Source organism: Cervus canadensis, chromosome 2 (genome assembly GCF_019320065.1).
Source record: "Cervus canadensis isolate Bull #8, Minnesota chromosome 2, ASM1932006v1, whole genome shotgun sequence".
NCBI lineage: Eukaryota > Metazoa > Chordata > Mammalia > Artiodactyla > Cervidae > Cervus > Cervus canadensis.
The window spans coordinates 471,079-485,337 of NC_057387.1; the positions used below are offsets into that span (position 1 = coordinate 471,079).

General features: G+C 50.8%; 1 protein-coding gene across 10 annotated transcripts in view; it reads left to right on the top strand.

Annotated features, from left to right (window-relative positions):
• Positions 1 to 14,259, top strand: part of GPR161 (G protein-coupled receptor 161) — a 57,881-nt gene that overhangs the window by 42,240 nt on the left and 1,382 nt on the right. For 9 of the 10 annotated variants that reach the window (XM_043450020.1, XM_043449993.1, XM_043449986.1 and 6 more), the window contains 3 exons: positions 2,448 to 3,172; positions 9,481 to 9,585; positions 12,117 to 12,236. In XM_043450020.1, the coding sequence (XP_043305955.1) occupies positions 2,448 to 3,172; positions 9,481 to 9,585; positions 12,117 to 12,236 (950 nt within the window). Of the gene's footprint in view, positions 1 to 2,447; positions 3,173 to 9,480; positions 9,586 to 12,116; positions 12,237 to 12,509; positions 13,861 to 14,259 lie in introns of those variants that run through there. The other variant, XM_043450033.1, reaches the window with a different exon arrangement.

A 14,259-nucleotide genomic window follows, 5' to 3' on the forward strand; every position in this document is an offset into this window, starting at 1 on the left:
GGATCCGTGTGCCGTGGTGAAAGTCCCGCACGGCTCCGTGAAGATCCTGTGTGCACAACTAAGACCTGACCTGGCCAAATAATTAATAACTTCTTAAAAAGAAGGAAGAGGGAAGGTTCAGTGGACAAATACCTGGCTCTGTCCCTATTGCTGTTTAAAGAGAGGCCCCACCCAGCTCTTTCCCCCACTCGGGCATATTCTGTCTTTGAACCAGACTTGCATCCACGGTTTCTTTGAAGACTTTAACAGGGTAGCAGGACCTCCCAATCTCCCTTGGAGACTAAGTACCGACAACCTCTCTCTCTTAGTGTTAAGACCTGATCCCCATCCTAAGTGTTTCCCATTTTACAGCTGAAGGAACTGCAGCTCTGAGAGGTCTGATAAACCCCCAAGGACACACAGCTAGTAGACTGCAGAATCAAAATCTGAACCCAGGAAATTTCAGCTGCAAAGGCATGCTTCTTTCATGTGGCTTCAGTGCCTTTGCAAGACGCAAACCCAGATGTCAGTGTGAGACAGGACCTGCTTTAGCATAGCCTGTGTGTGATCTACCCCATAATTACGGTCCCCTCTCCTCAGGCCTCACACTCAGAAGCACTCTTTCCAGGCTAGACCTTGGCAGGGCCTCGAGGCTTGAGACCAGCAGCCCGTCTTGCCACTGATCACACAGTCTACACAGAGGTGTAGACTGAGGCAGCAGCTCCTCCGTGAAAGCTTATCCAGGCAGCTGGTGCAATTCAGGCTGTGGCCGCCGTCTCTGAGCTGTGCTGGTGCTTAGGGCCGACTCAGGAAGGCCCTGGTGGAAAAGTGGCTTCACAGTCAATGTGTGGTCATTTCCTGTGGTCCTGCCTGGACCAGGTGGCATCAGTGTGGTCACCCCTGCCCCTCCACACGGTGCCTCATGCAGAAGCCCCATCACTAAACAGCATTTGTTTTGGATAGAATGTCTGAGTCAGGAGGGTGGTGATTTACCTTCAACCCCATGGTCTTAATACTCCCACCCATTCCAGTTAAAGCATCAGTACTCAGCTGGCCAGCGAGGCTTAGTGCTCCCCAGCGCCCTGGCTCCTTGTCTCCCTGCCCCACCTTCACTCCTTGCCTGCCTGATTGAGCTACAAGCAGCCTCCCTGCTGCGCCAGTGCATGCGTGCTAAGTCGTCTCAGTCATGTCTGACTCTCTGTGACCCCTGGACTGAGGCCTGCCAGGCTCCTCTCTCCATGGCAGAATTACTGGAGTGGGTTGTCATTCTCTCCTCCAGGGAATCTTCCTGACCCAGGGATCAAACTCGCCTCTCTTATGTCTCTTGCACTGACAGGCAGTGCTCATGTGCATCTCCGCACCTTACCAAGGCTGGCTTTCTGCCTCATTTGCTCCTGGACCAGTACCTCTGATCTCTTCAGACCTGTGTTTATGTGCCATCTCCTCCAAGAAGTCTGCCCTGATTCTGCACTCTGGATCCAAGGCCCCATCAGTATGAATCAGTAACTCTCTAGGCCTCCCTCCCTCACAGAGCTAAGGGATTAGCAACCACCCCTGGTCTGTGGATTCCAGAACAAGAGGATTTGCAGGAAACTGCTGGCATGTGCGTTGGGGACTATAGAGTCAGGTTGCCTGGATTTTTATCTTGTTTCTTCCTCTTCCTTGGCTGGGACAGATTATCTCTCCATTCTCTGCTTTTGGGTCCTCATCTGTAAGATGAAGATAACGATACCGTCCACCACGTCAGACGTTTGTGGGGATTAAATGGAGCCCTTTGCACTCCAGAGCCTTGTACTCTGCTTCTGTGCCTGTCGCCCTCTGCGTCTTTTCACTGGTGTTTCCAGCGTGTAGCCAGGGGAAATGGCAGCCCGCTCCAGCATTCTTGCCTGGAGAGTCCCGTGGACAGAGGGGCTTGACAGGCTGCGCTCCGCAGGGTCCCAGAGAGTTAGACACGACTGGGTGGCCGAGCACACACACCAGTGCATACAAGGCTTGGCATGTGGCAGGCCTTCAGTCCGTTGAGTGAATGAACCCCGTAATCCTTAGAAGTTATTCTGGTTTCTGAGAACCCTCTGAAAACTGATCTAAAAGGATTAATGTTAGAAACACAAAAGTGATTTGGTTTGATGCGTGATTCCTTAGAACTCCTGCAGATGCCTCGCCTAGCCACAGCCCCAAAACGAGTGGACTCTGGCACGGCAGCTTGGAAGCAGGGCTGCCCGAGCTCTGTGTTCTTCTGGGCAGTCATTCTCCGATGGAGAGTCCCACAGGGCTGCGTGATGTGGCCAGTCTGTGACTTGTCCAGGGAGGGCTGGGAGAAGGTGCTACTTTTAGAAGTACTTAACCCTGTGGCTGAGTGGAATGAGAGAAATCCAACAAACTCCCTACCTCAGAAAGCAGTGGGCATCCATCCTGGTGTGTTTCTCCTCCATTTTGCCTCGTCTCACCTCCCTCCCTCCCTTTTCCAGCTACTACGCTGTCGTGTACCCCATGGCGTACCCAATGAAGATCACAGGCAGCCGGGCTGTGATGGTGCTTGCCTACATCTGGCTTCACTCCCTCATCGGCTGCCTGCCACCTCTGTTTGGCTGGCCATCAGTGGAGTTTGACGAGTTCAAGTGGATGTGTGTGGCCGCGTGGCACCGGGAGCCCGGCTATACCGCGTTCTGGCAGATCTGGTGTGCCCTGTTCCCCTTCCTGGTCATGGTGGTGTGCTACGGCTTCATCTTCCGAGTGGCCAGGGTCAAAGCACGCAAGGTGCATTGCGGCGCTGTGGTCGTTGTGGAGGTGGACGTACAGAGGGCTGGGAGGAAGAGCTCCAGCACCTCTACCTCCTCCTCCGGCAGCAGGAAGAACGCCTTTCAGGGTGTGGTCTATTCGGCTAACCAGTGCAAAGCCCTCGTCAGCATCCTGGTGGTCATTGGTGCCTTCATGGTCACCTGGGGCCCCTACATGGTCGTCATCACCTCTGAGGCCCTCTGGGGGAAGAACTGTGTCTCCCCAACCCTGGAGACCTGGGCCACTTGGCTGTCCTTTACCAGCGCCATCTGCCACCCTCTGATCTATGGACTCTGGAACAAGACGGTGCGCAAGGAACTCCTGGGCATGTGCTTTGGGGATCGGTATTACCGGGAACCCTTTGTACAGCGGCAGAGGACGTCTAGGCTCTTCAGCATTTCCAATAGGATCACAGGTAACTTGGAAACTTGTCAGAAAAGGGATGCCCACCCTCAGGTGTAGCCTATGGTCCTCGTGGACACTCTGGCAGGTTGATGGGTGAGATCTCAGACTGACTGCAGCCTCGGGGCTTAAACCACAGGTTTCCTTTGGGGAAGGAGCATCCCAGTGATTCCCAAGCAGAGTTCCCAAGCTGGGCAGGGCAGAGGACACGAGTTCTGTGACCCCAGCCATGGCCCACTGGCCTGTAGAATACAGTTATTTCTATCTAGAAAAAAAAAGAATTTAAGCATTGAACTAGGCTACCTCCTCCTTTCAGTGTTCCTTGAAGCAGAGTCCTTTTTAAAGTGCTCTTTCCCTCCTCAGCTGCTCCTCCTGGATATCCTCCTCCTTGAGCCCTTCCCTCCCCGGTCAGTGGTTTCCATGTACTGTCCCTGGTAATTCAGGATGTGTTGAGGGCAAGCCTCCACTCCGTCACTGAAGTGTCGCTATCTGATATGTATTAAAGCTGCCTCACCATCTGATAATTGATTTCAGAGCTAAGTTTCTGGACACAATCCCATGCCCTTTGATAAGGAATTACTCTAGTTGGGATAAATTTTTTTAAACCTTTTTCTTTTGAGATAAGTTTTGACTCAGTGAAGAGTTGGAAAAACAATAGAGAATTCGCATCCCCTCAGCTTCTCCTAGTGCTAACATCTTGCCTAACCGTAGCACCATGAGTGCATGGCTATTAACAACTACAAACTTAACTCGGATTTCACCTATATTCCTATTGATGTCCTTTTTCTGTTCCAGGATCCAGTTCAGGATCCCATGTTGTATTCACAACATCTCCTTTGTCTTCTTCAATCTTTAACAAGTCTTTGTTCTTTCTTTGTCTTCCCTGACTTGCCACTTTTGCAGAGTTCTGTTCAGGGATTTTGTAGACAGCCCCTCAATCTGTGTGTAGCTGATGTGTTCTCAAGGTTACTGTTTTGGCAGGATGCTAGGCAGGTGATATGCTCTTCCTAGTAAGCATACCAGGGGCACATATATCTATAGGTCTTATTACTAGCTAATTTTATTCTTGATCTCTTGGTTGATGTCTTAGCTTGGGCTGCTACAACAAAATACCATAGAATATGGCTTAAACCAAAGACATTCATTTTTCCACAGTTCAGCAGGCTGGAAGTCTGAAGTTAGAGTGGCAGCCTGGTTGAGTTCTGGGGAGGGCTTTCTTCCTGGCTGTCTTCTTGCTGTGTCCTGCCATGGTGGAAGGTTAGGAGAGAGCAAGCTCTCTGGTCTTCCCACCCTCATGACCTCTTCTAAACCTAGTTACCTCCCCAAGAACTCACTGTGAATACCGTCACACTGGGAGTTAGGGCTTCAGTATAGGATTCTGGGGGAATACTGTCAGTCCATACAGTTAGGTTGATGTCTGGCAGGTTTCCCCACTCTAGATTAACTACTTTTTCCATTGTCATTAATAAGTACAGCAGAGGAGATACTTTGAGGTTATGAAAATATCCTATTTCCCCTTCAACCTTCACCCACTCTTTGTAGCATGCATTGGTGGCTCTTGCCTCCAAAGTTACCACTCTGTTGTTTGAGGGAGATTGTCACCTGGATGACCTATTGGAAGGGAGACTCTGAGGGCACCTATCAGATCATATTCACGAAAAGAGCCACATCGTTCAGAGTGCAGTTCCAGTCTCTTGCCAGATGACTTTGGGCAACTCACTGCCTGAGTTAATTTTTCATTTCCAGGAAATCGGCTTTCCACCTCCCCTTCCAAGAGAGTGAAAATTACAACTCTCAATTATGAGTACTCTGGAGTAGTGATGATAGATCTGTTCCATGTGGCAGCAAACCAACATCACTAATTTATCTCATGGACTAATGGAGTGTTTTTTCTTGAGAAAGGAAGGAATTCTGGGACTTTTAAAAAGATTATTTATTTTTTAATTGAAGGATAATTGCTTTATAGACTTTCGTTGTTTTATGTCAAACCTCAACGTGAATGAGCCATAGGTATACATATATGCTCTCCCTTTTGAACTCCCTCCTTATTTTGACCATAAGAGAGAAAAAAATCTCTCGGGATAGGAGAGTTTTAACTCCTGAACTTCCACCCCTTGCTACTGGCAAGACTGTGATACCAAGTGTGACTTCTGAGCCAGGAGAAATACATTCAGGCCTTGGTTTCATTTTACTGATTATTTGTTCAGATTTTGTAAAATCAATTATCTTCCAGGCAAAAAAAAATAAACAAACATTTTGATATTAAGAATGAGGAAAGAGAATGGAGGAGGAGAAGGTAGATAGAATAAAAAGAAACATCTGTTTTGGGGGCCAAGATTTTCTGTGTGAGCCACTGGGATTATCCTAGAAGAGCTTGTAAGCCTGTGAGCACAGATGGGAAACACCATCTGTGGCTGCATTGGCAAGCTCAAGGCAGTGAGCGGTCTCTTCATTGAGGGAGAAGCAGTCTTGTGGGTTGTTGTTGGGCTGAAGAGTGTGTGGGATGATGGGTTCTGAATTGTTGGCCTTCCCCTGAATCGGAGGTGGGGGCATCTCTGCTGTCTCTTCCCCAGATGTCCTGACTTTAGGAGGTGGGCAACACCATTGGCAAGAGTCTTAAAAAGAAAGCAGAATGCAGTGCCCATCCCATCCCTGCACCCTTCTCTGGTCACACCAGGAAAACCCAAGGCCTTTCTGATTAGGAGGGAGAACCCTGGCCTCCGCCTTGCGTCCCTGTCCTCTGGCCGAGCCAGGGCTGTGAGCAGACCCCGACCTGGCACTCTCTGTAGGCATGACTTGGATCTGCAGCAGACGCCTAAACCCCGGTGGGCTTTCCCTGCCCCAGCCTGCTTCAGGCTACCTCTCTTACACTCAGAGAAGGACCTTGCTCTCTCCTGTTAGCACAGCATTAAGAAGGGTGATAAGATTCGTTCCAAAGCCAGCAAGAAAAGACTCAGAAGCCCTCTCTCGGCTTTGTTCCTCTCCATTGGCATGAGCACCTGGAAAGTCCTCACCAAAGGATTCAGTACGTGGAATTATAAACTTTCCTAACAGTGCTTGTGAGCAGGTGCCGTGGCGTTCCACAAACACCTGGAGTTTTCTGCTGCCCCGGAGATGCCAGGCGTTCTGCACAGGCAGTCATGTTTATGAAGATTTCATATGTAGATTTCACCCATAATCCATTAATTCTGGTTTTCTCATCCTGTTAACCCCAAACTGAAAAAGTGCATCCGTTTAGGTTTCCCCTGGGTACCGGCTCTCACCAGGCCACATGATACTTTCTGCCCGTGAAGTCTCATTAGCAGATTAGCATGGCGCTCCCTGAGGAACTGAGATCTCTGGCCTCCCTGGGAGTTGCCAGGCAGGGCCACCTCATGGTGGGTAGGTCAGCTCTGGAGTGGACATTGATTCTAGTGCTGAAAGGTGCTGCTGCTGCTGCTGCTAAGTCATTTCAGTCGTGTCCGACTCTGTGTGACCCCGTAGACGGCAGCCCACCAGGCTCCCCCATCCCTGGGATTCTCCAGGCAAGAACACTGGAGTGGGTTGCCATTTCCTTCTCCAATGCATAAAAGTGAAAAGTGAACGTGAAGTCGCTCAGTCGTGTCCAACTCTTCACGACACATGGACTGCAGCCCACCAGGCTCCTCCATCCATGGGATTTTCCAGGCGAGAGTACTGGAGTAGGGTGCCGTTGCCTTCTCCGGCTCAAAGGTGCACTAAATGCTAATATTTGGTCTTAGGAGTTCAGTTCAGTCCAGTCGCTCAGTCGTGTCCGGCTCTTCACAATCCCATGGACCACAGCACACCAGGCCTCCCTGTCCATCACCAACTCCCGGAGTTTACTCAGACTCATGTCCATTGAGTGCGTGATGCCATCCAACCATCTCATCCTCTGTCGTCCGCTTCTCCTCCTGCCCTCAATCCCTCCCAGCATCAGGGTCTTTTCAAATGGGTCACCTCTTGCATCAGGTGGCCAAATTTTGGAGTTTCAGCTTCAACATCAGTCCTTCAGTGAAGGCCACACTACAAATCCAAAGCTGATAGCTGGCTGCAGGCAATTGGAGCAAAGCTGAGGATTTCAGGAGAAAGGGCCAGGAGCTCATCTGGCAACACTGCCATCAGGCCCGACACCCAGGCATGGAGGGAGGCGTCTCCAGATGCCACTCCCACCTGATGCTCGAAGCTCCTGAAACTGGGGATAGAGCCTTCCCAGTTATCTTCTGGAGAAAAGGACACTGACTTCCATTTACTAGAGGAAATGGCCCACCTCAAGGCCTTTATAAGGTTTGCACTGGAGGGTAAGAGGCCTGGGGCCTCTGAATTTTCCCCCACTTGCTTCTCCAGGTTCCTTTCCTGTGCCACCGAGCGGTCTTCTGGTTACTTCAAAGTGCCAGTTTCACCCCAGAATTGTACTCCTGTTCCTTTAGCCTCTGAAAGACACTCGTGACTCTTTTGGCTGCACCAGGCTTCTGATCTGACCTCTGGGCCTGTCACTTTGTGCCTTTTTCTTTCTTTAAAAAAAATTTTTTTTAAAGGGCTGGACTGAGCCCAGTCTAGTGTGTTGTTGCTTCATGTGAAGAAACTCAGGGTTGCTGCACCCATTCTCTAGTGATAAATGCTGGATAAACACAGAATAAAGAGTCTCCACTGGGCTGCCCTGTTTCCAGATCTCTTAGCTGAGCTGCACTGGCCTGGTGCAGAGTCCTCCCACTGGTGGAGACCAGGACTTGTGTTTCGCTTTCACCGCAGCCTCAGAGATGTGTCCAAAGCCCACTGTGGCCTCAGCCATCCCAGTTGGCAGTGGATGCTCCCCCACAGGCCGCCTTCCTCGAGCCCGGCTTCCTGCTGAGACATAGTCATATTCTGAGGCCAAGACCCTGCAGGTGGGTGATCATGTTTGGAATCTTCTCTGGACCCAGCCCCCGACACCAGGGGGCAGCTCCTTGCGAAAGTGTTATCCGCATGTTTCATGTTTCATGAAAAGGGAAGCTCTGTCTGCATGGGCTGCCATGCTCCCACCATCTCCTCCTTGGCTCTGAAAGAGGAAGGAGAGCATGGGTACTGTCGCCTTCTTCCCTTGAGGAATTATGATGAAAGTATAGGCGGAGGCCTCACCTGTCTGTAAGCGTGCTGTGGGGAAACACAGGTGGTCTGTCATGGCAGGGCCTGCACGGCAGGCAGGTCTTCCTCAGGAGATGGGAGGAGTTTCGCTTTTTGTGCTGTTTTTTTAATTGCTAAGAGTGCCTTTCTGTTGTCTCCATGGTCTTTGCTGCCTCCAGCTCTTTTGTTCATAGACTGGTTATTTTCTTAATTTTCTGAGGACACCCAATTAGAATTTTGTTTTCTTAAGCTCCCTGCATGGTGTCCTGCAGATCCTTTTTTTTACTCCTTCCTCTTTTGTTCCCCCATTTCTGCTAGTGCTTTTCCTTACATGTCTCCTGATCGTCACTGTCCCTCATGGTTAATAAGGCAGCCCTGGGCGCGCAGACTGAAGGCTGGAGGGGCTGGGCCGTTTTACAGGCTGCCCAGCTCTTGGGGTCTGTGGGGCTTTTCCCTCTGACGGGCTGGGTTTCCCTGGGGACGAGGCCTCTGGCCCCCTGCCCAGGCCGAGTAAGGCAGTGGGGCGGGGGTCCCACTGTTAACAAGCAGCCTCTCATTGTTCCCTCAGTTTTTACACGTTGCCATGTGCCTGGCATCACTAAGGCCAGAGCTGCCCAGTTCACTCTGTCTGCTCTCCTGCCAACATGGAGGGCAGGTCCCTGGGGCCTGAGTTGGGACTAGAGGGGACCCACTGCTTCCTGTAGAGTCTGTCCACTGAGCCCGACCTGCCCAGAGACTCCGAGCCTTCAGTTCTTAAGCTTTTGGGGGTCTCCTTCCAGTCCTCCCCTGTTACCAGCCTCTGCTCTTTTTTGGGTCAGTTTCATTGCCCACCCCCTACCTTCCAACTTACAAACATCCTCTTTGCTTGGGGCTTTCAGCCTCTTCTAAAAAAATACCTTTTGGTATTCAGATAGGCTTGGAAGTTAAAGGAGCACCCACATGCTGTGGTAACTGGAAGATCTCCCAGGACTGTTCACTGTGTTTTCTCTCCCACCTGCCTTGTTGGTGTCTGACATTTGTCATGAGCTCTTCCCCTCTGGTAGGACCCAGTGAATCCTGTCACAGACTCCCTGGGATAAGAACAAGGGGTGAAGCGGAGGACAGGCAGCCAAGACCTTCGTGTCTTCAGTGAATGGGGAGCACCCTTTGCAGGGAGAGCAGGGTGGACAGGAGAGTGGGCCTGGGCACAATCGTGTGGTCAATGCCGACCTTGCTTTGCAGACCTGGGCCTGTCTCCACACCTCACAGCCCTCATGGCAGGCGAGCAGCCCCTGGGGAACAGCAGCAGCACCGGGGACACTGGCTTCAGCTGCTCTCAGGACTCAGGTAAGCCTCCCACCTGCTGCATTTCCCCAGTTCCAGGCAGGAGCATGTGGGCGGGAGGAACGTCTCCCAGGGTGTAGGGGTGAGAGTTCAGAGTCTGGGTTCCCAGCCATGGCTTTTTGCTTTTCAGCATCTCTGCGCCCCAGTTTCTCCCTCTGTATAACGGGAATCTCAGCTCCCGTTCTCTCCGCCATGCAGGGTTGTTGTGAGATTCGAATTAAGTGAAAGCCTTCAAAGTTAAAATGCCAAATGATCATGAATTGTTATGTGAATTATAATAACCACTGACCAGTGCAGGCTCCAGAATCAACCTGCCTGGTTTTCAGTCTTGAGTTGGCTTTTTAAGAGCTGTGTTATCTCAGACAAGCTACTCAGTCTTTTTCTAAACTTTTGAGGCTCCCCATGTGCCCCAGAACTTGGGCACTGTCCCTCTCTCCCGCGTCACGTTTTCACATGCCCCAAGATCTACCAATGGGGAACTTGATCTCTCTGATGAAACATACCTCCATCAATATCCTCCAGACCCTCCCTTAGCTGCTGCCCAGGGGATGGTGCCAGCCCCGGGCTCTTCCCCTCAGCACTGGGCTCTGTGATATCACAGTCTGCTTCTGTGCTCGCCAGCACAGAGCTGGAGCACCTCACGAGGTGAGAGGCTCATGGCAGGGATGGGCAGTGTCCCTGCATCGGTCATTCACAGGGCTGATGAAGCACCGCATCCCAGGGTGGCGTCTGTCCACCTGCAGGGCATGAACCCAGGGTTCTGCAGCCCGGACCTCAATGCAGCAGGCTAGCCATGAATATTTCCCTCCCTGCTCTTCCATCTCCCCAGGGGGAACCTTTCGGAAACTCCTCTCTGTCTTGATCTGTTCCCTCATCTGAGCCTGTATTGCGGAATTCTAGGGTGAAGGGCCACGGGCAGGGACCCAGACCAGGCCTCCTGTCTTGGAGCATCTCCCTTGGAGGCAGAACATTCCCTGAGAATGCGCCCCCACAGGCAGCCCAGAGGGTTAAACAGCTGGTCACAGCCTCCCTTGTAGACCAAAGTCCCTCTTGTAACTTGAAGGACAGGAAAGTCGCTGTTGCTCCTCAGGCCCTCTTACGTCTTCTCAGACAACTAGTCGGGATCCAGAGGCAGGGGCATTTATTCACTAAACAGATATTTACTTGCCAAGCCCCTGCCTTGAGCAGATACTGCTCTATGTTCTAGAGATGTGCTGGTGAGTGGCCCTCATGCGGCTTTAAATAGGCAAATTGTGTGGGCTGCAAATTATACCTCAGTAGTTCTGCTATTTAAAAAGGTCGTAACAGTGATGAGAGGTGTGGGAGAGGAAGCCGAGTGCCATGAGGAAACATAGTGGACTTGTATGTGCTCCCCGTTGGGGAGAGCCCTTGGGAATGGGAGCCTTAGAAAGTTTCTCTGAGGAAGTGATAGTAAAACCTGTAGAGTGAATAGGAGGTGACCAGGCGAAAAGGAGTAAGGGAACGTGCTGTAGCCAGAACAAAGAGCTTGGGTTCCCGGCTCGTGTGAGCTTCAGCCTCCCTGCTCTCAGCCACGTCCTCGTGAGGGATGATTCCGCTGACTCGGCTCCTGCTGTGCTCCAGGCACCGCTTCACAGCTTCACACGGCCCAGCTCGTAGTTCTCATGACAGTTCTGTGAGGTGGACAGAATTATCCCCATTTTATACACCTTGGAGGATGCTGAAGGACTAAGTAACCTGTTTGTGATCCTAGATCTGTCCAACTTGGGAACCCGAGTTGTATGACGTAACCACCATATTGTAAAGTCCGCCAGAGGAGCACAGCTGTGCAGGTTGTCCTGGGAGAACACACGTGGAACTCCTGGCTCTGCTTTCTTCCTAATTTGCTGAGCACCAGGCTTTGAAGGGTTGAAAGCTAGACTAAGACAGAGGAGGGCTGGTCCCAACATCCGCCCCGGGGTGGGGTCAGAGTTCTGCTAAGCTCTGCTCCCCTCCCCACCCCTCACCACCTGTCTACCCAGTTCTCTCTAATAGAACTTCCTTCCTGTCTGCCTTCCCCCCTACTTTTTGAGTGGCATATTTTTCAATCCCTTTTTGATCCCTAAAGAACTTTACACATTCAGAGTTTATATGTTTAGCACAGCATATTTTAACTAGAATGATAGAAATTCAAACTGTAAGAAAAATCACTCTGAATACAAAGCCCCTTTAATAATGCCTCCCTCCTCCACTCAGTCTGACTCCCCTTCCCTAGTCCAGGTCTGGCTGACTCAGCACTTCTGAGTATGTTAGTTCTGGCTGTAACCCATCCACTTGGATAACATTGCTGTTTTTGGTGTGCCTGAAAAGCAGCCCCAGTGGCTGGCTGCAAACTCCCTGAAATGGGACGAGAGACACTGTGTGTCCTGGACAAATCTGCAGGGCAGTTGGTTGCACCTGGTTGTGGGTTTGAATAAATGGGAGAGGGATGCAAGGGGTGTTTAGAGAGGGTGGGACAGAAGGTGAGAGGATCTGGCATTGCCAGTTAGAGGTGCACAATCTGCCCTTGGTTTTAGGGACAGATGTCATGCTGCTTGAAGACTACACGTCAGATGACAACCCTCTCTCGCATGGCACGTGCCCACCCAAGAGGAGGAGCTCGGTGACATTTGAAGATGAAGTAGAACAAATCAAAGGTTTGGTTTCTGTGACTGATGGCTTCAGGGAAATGGGGAAGTGAAAGGTTCTTAGGAAAATTCCTCGGCTGAGCCTGCCCCCACGCCCACCACACTAGGGGTTCCACCTTTGCCCATCCGCATGTCACTCCCGACCCGACCGCTCTCACTTGAGTCCTTAGTCTTCTGACTCTTAGAGCAAACAGCGTCTAAGGCTGGGCAAGCAGTGGGCTACATAGACACACACTCACGCGCACACACACACACACCGATGATTCCCATCTCCTCCCTCAGGAAGTTACCTGACCAGTTACACCAGTCTCTGAGCCCTCCGAAGTTTCTTTCCCTTATGGATGCTGTGTGGATATGAATCTGAACTCGGCCTCTCTGAGCCTCGGCTTTCATGTGTGGAAGGTGAAAATAATGGCCCAATAAGTGCTCCAACTTCATGGCAGGGGAAGCTGCCACCTCGATGGTCTTGCCCTCCTGAAGGTGCTGGGGCACTTGGGTCCTGTGAGAGGAGTAAGTTCTGCTGTAATCCGGTTCCTGCATTTTTAGCCCCACCTGTTCTGAATTCAGCCCTCAGCACTCTAGTTGCCTCTGGAATTTGGGGTCTAGTTTCCCTTCCAGATATGCTGACAGAAGTGCCATCCAGGCTGCCCACAGATGGAAGAATCTCTTTTCCTCTGAATGAGATGTGAGGGAGGGGTCCAGGAACTTTGATATAATTTCTTCAGAAATGCTGACTGTGAAAATAAATATGGGCCACATCAGAGTTTATGTTCATAATTCGTCCTATCTTTTCTACCACTTCCCACCCCGATTCCAGATGAATGGAAGGGTTTGTCATGGATGTCAAGGAGGCAGATAACGTCTGGTTTATGGGAAAAGTAGATTCAAGAACAGAGCTTGGATTAGCAGCCTCATGGGCCTTATAATATGTTACTCCCAAATTTAAAAAAAATGGACTGAAGCCTTCCCCAATCCACCCAGCCCACATATGGCCAACTCGCTCCATCAGCCTCCCTGTTGGGGGACCATATACCAAAGGCACTCTTCTTTGCAGACGGCGAGGGGCAGGCACTTTCAAGACCACATCAGTCCTCCTGGGAGCGAGTGGCAGGGCAGGGAGAGATCACGTGTTCCTCCCTTCTCTTCTTGGAGCGTGGCATGGGAATTGCCTACTCCAAGCAACATGAGGATTAGGGGATAAGCTGTTCCCTCCAAGATGTCAGGAGAAAAATAGGTAGTGAGGTTAAAAGTCATCAGGATGTGAAATTGAAGGCCGCCCCCCCCCATCTGTTCACCTAAGTTGTCAGGGATCCTACTCCTTGGGGAAAGGGCACCTGACCTTTAATGTCCTTTAAATCCTGAGGTTCTCCATGGCTCTGAGGAGTCTCTGAATGGTTGTGGAAAGGCCAGAGACAACATTCAGGTTTGTGGAAGTTTATAGCCCAAACTGCTACACATTCCAGGGAGCTGAAAGACCAGAGAACTCTTTCACAGATGTAAACTAAATGAAATTACTCAGTCATGTCCAACTCTTTGGGACCCCATGGACTACACAGTCCATGGAATTTCCCCAGGCCAGAATACTGGAGTGGGTAGCCTTTCCCTTCTCCAGGGGATCTTCCCAACCCAAAGATCATACCCAGGTCTCCCGAATTGCAGGCAGATTCTTTACCAGCTGAGCCACAAAGGAATCCCAAGGATATTGGAGTGGGTAGCCTGTCCCTTCTCCAGCGGATCTTCCCGACCCAGGAATTGAACTGGGGTCTCCTGCATTGCGGGTAGATTCTTTACCAACTGAGCTATCTAGGAAGCCCAATAGAAAGTATTTATCAAGCCTTTCCTACGAGCCAGACCTAAGCTAAAGCACCTTAGGAAGAACTGTTTAATTATCACAGGAACCCTTTGACATAAGGGGTGTGCCATGATCTCTTTACAGATTAGGAAACTGAAATTAGATTAAATGACTTCTAAGATTTCCCAAACAGTAAGTAGGGAATTGTCGCCTAGGGACTCTAAACTCCAGAACCCACAC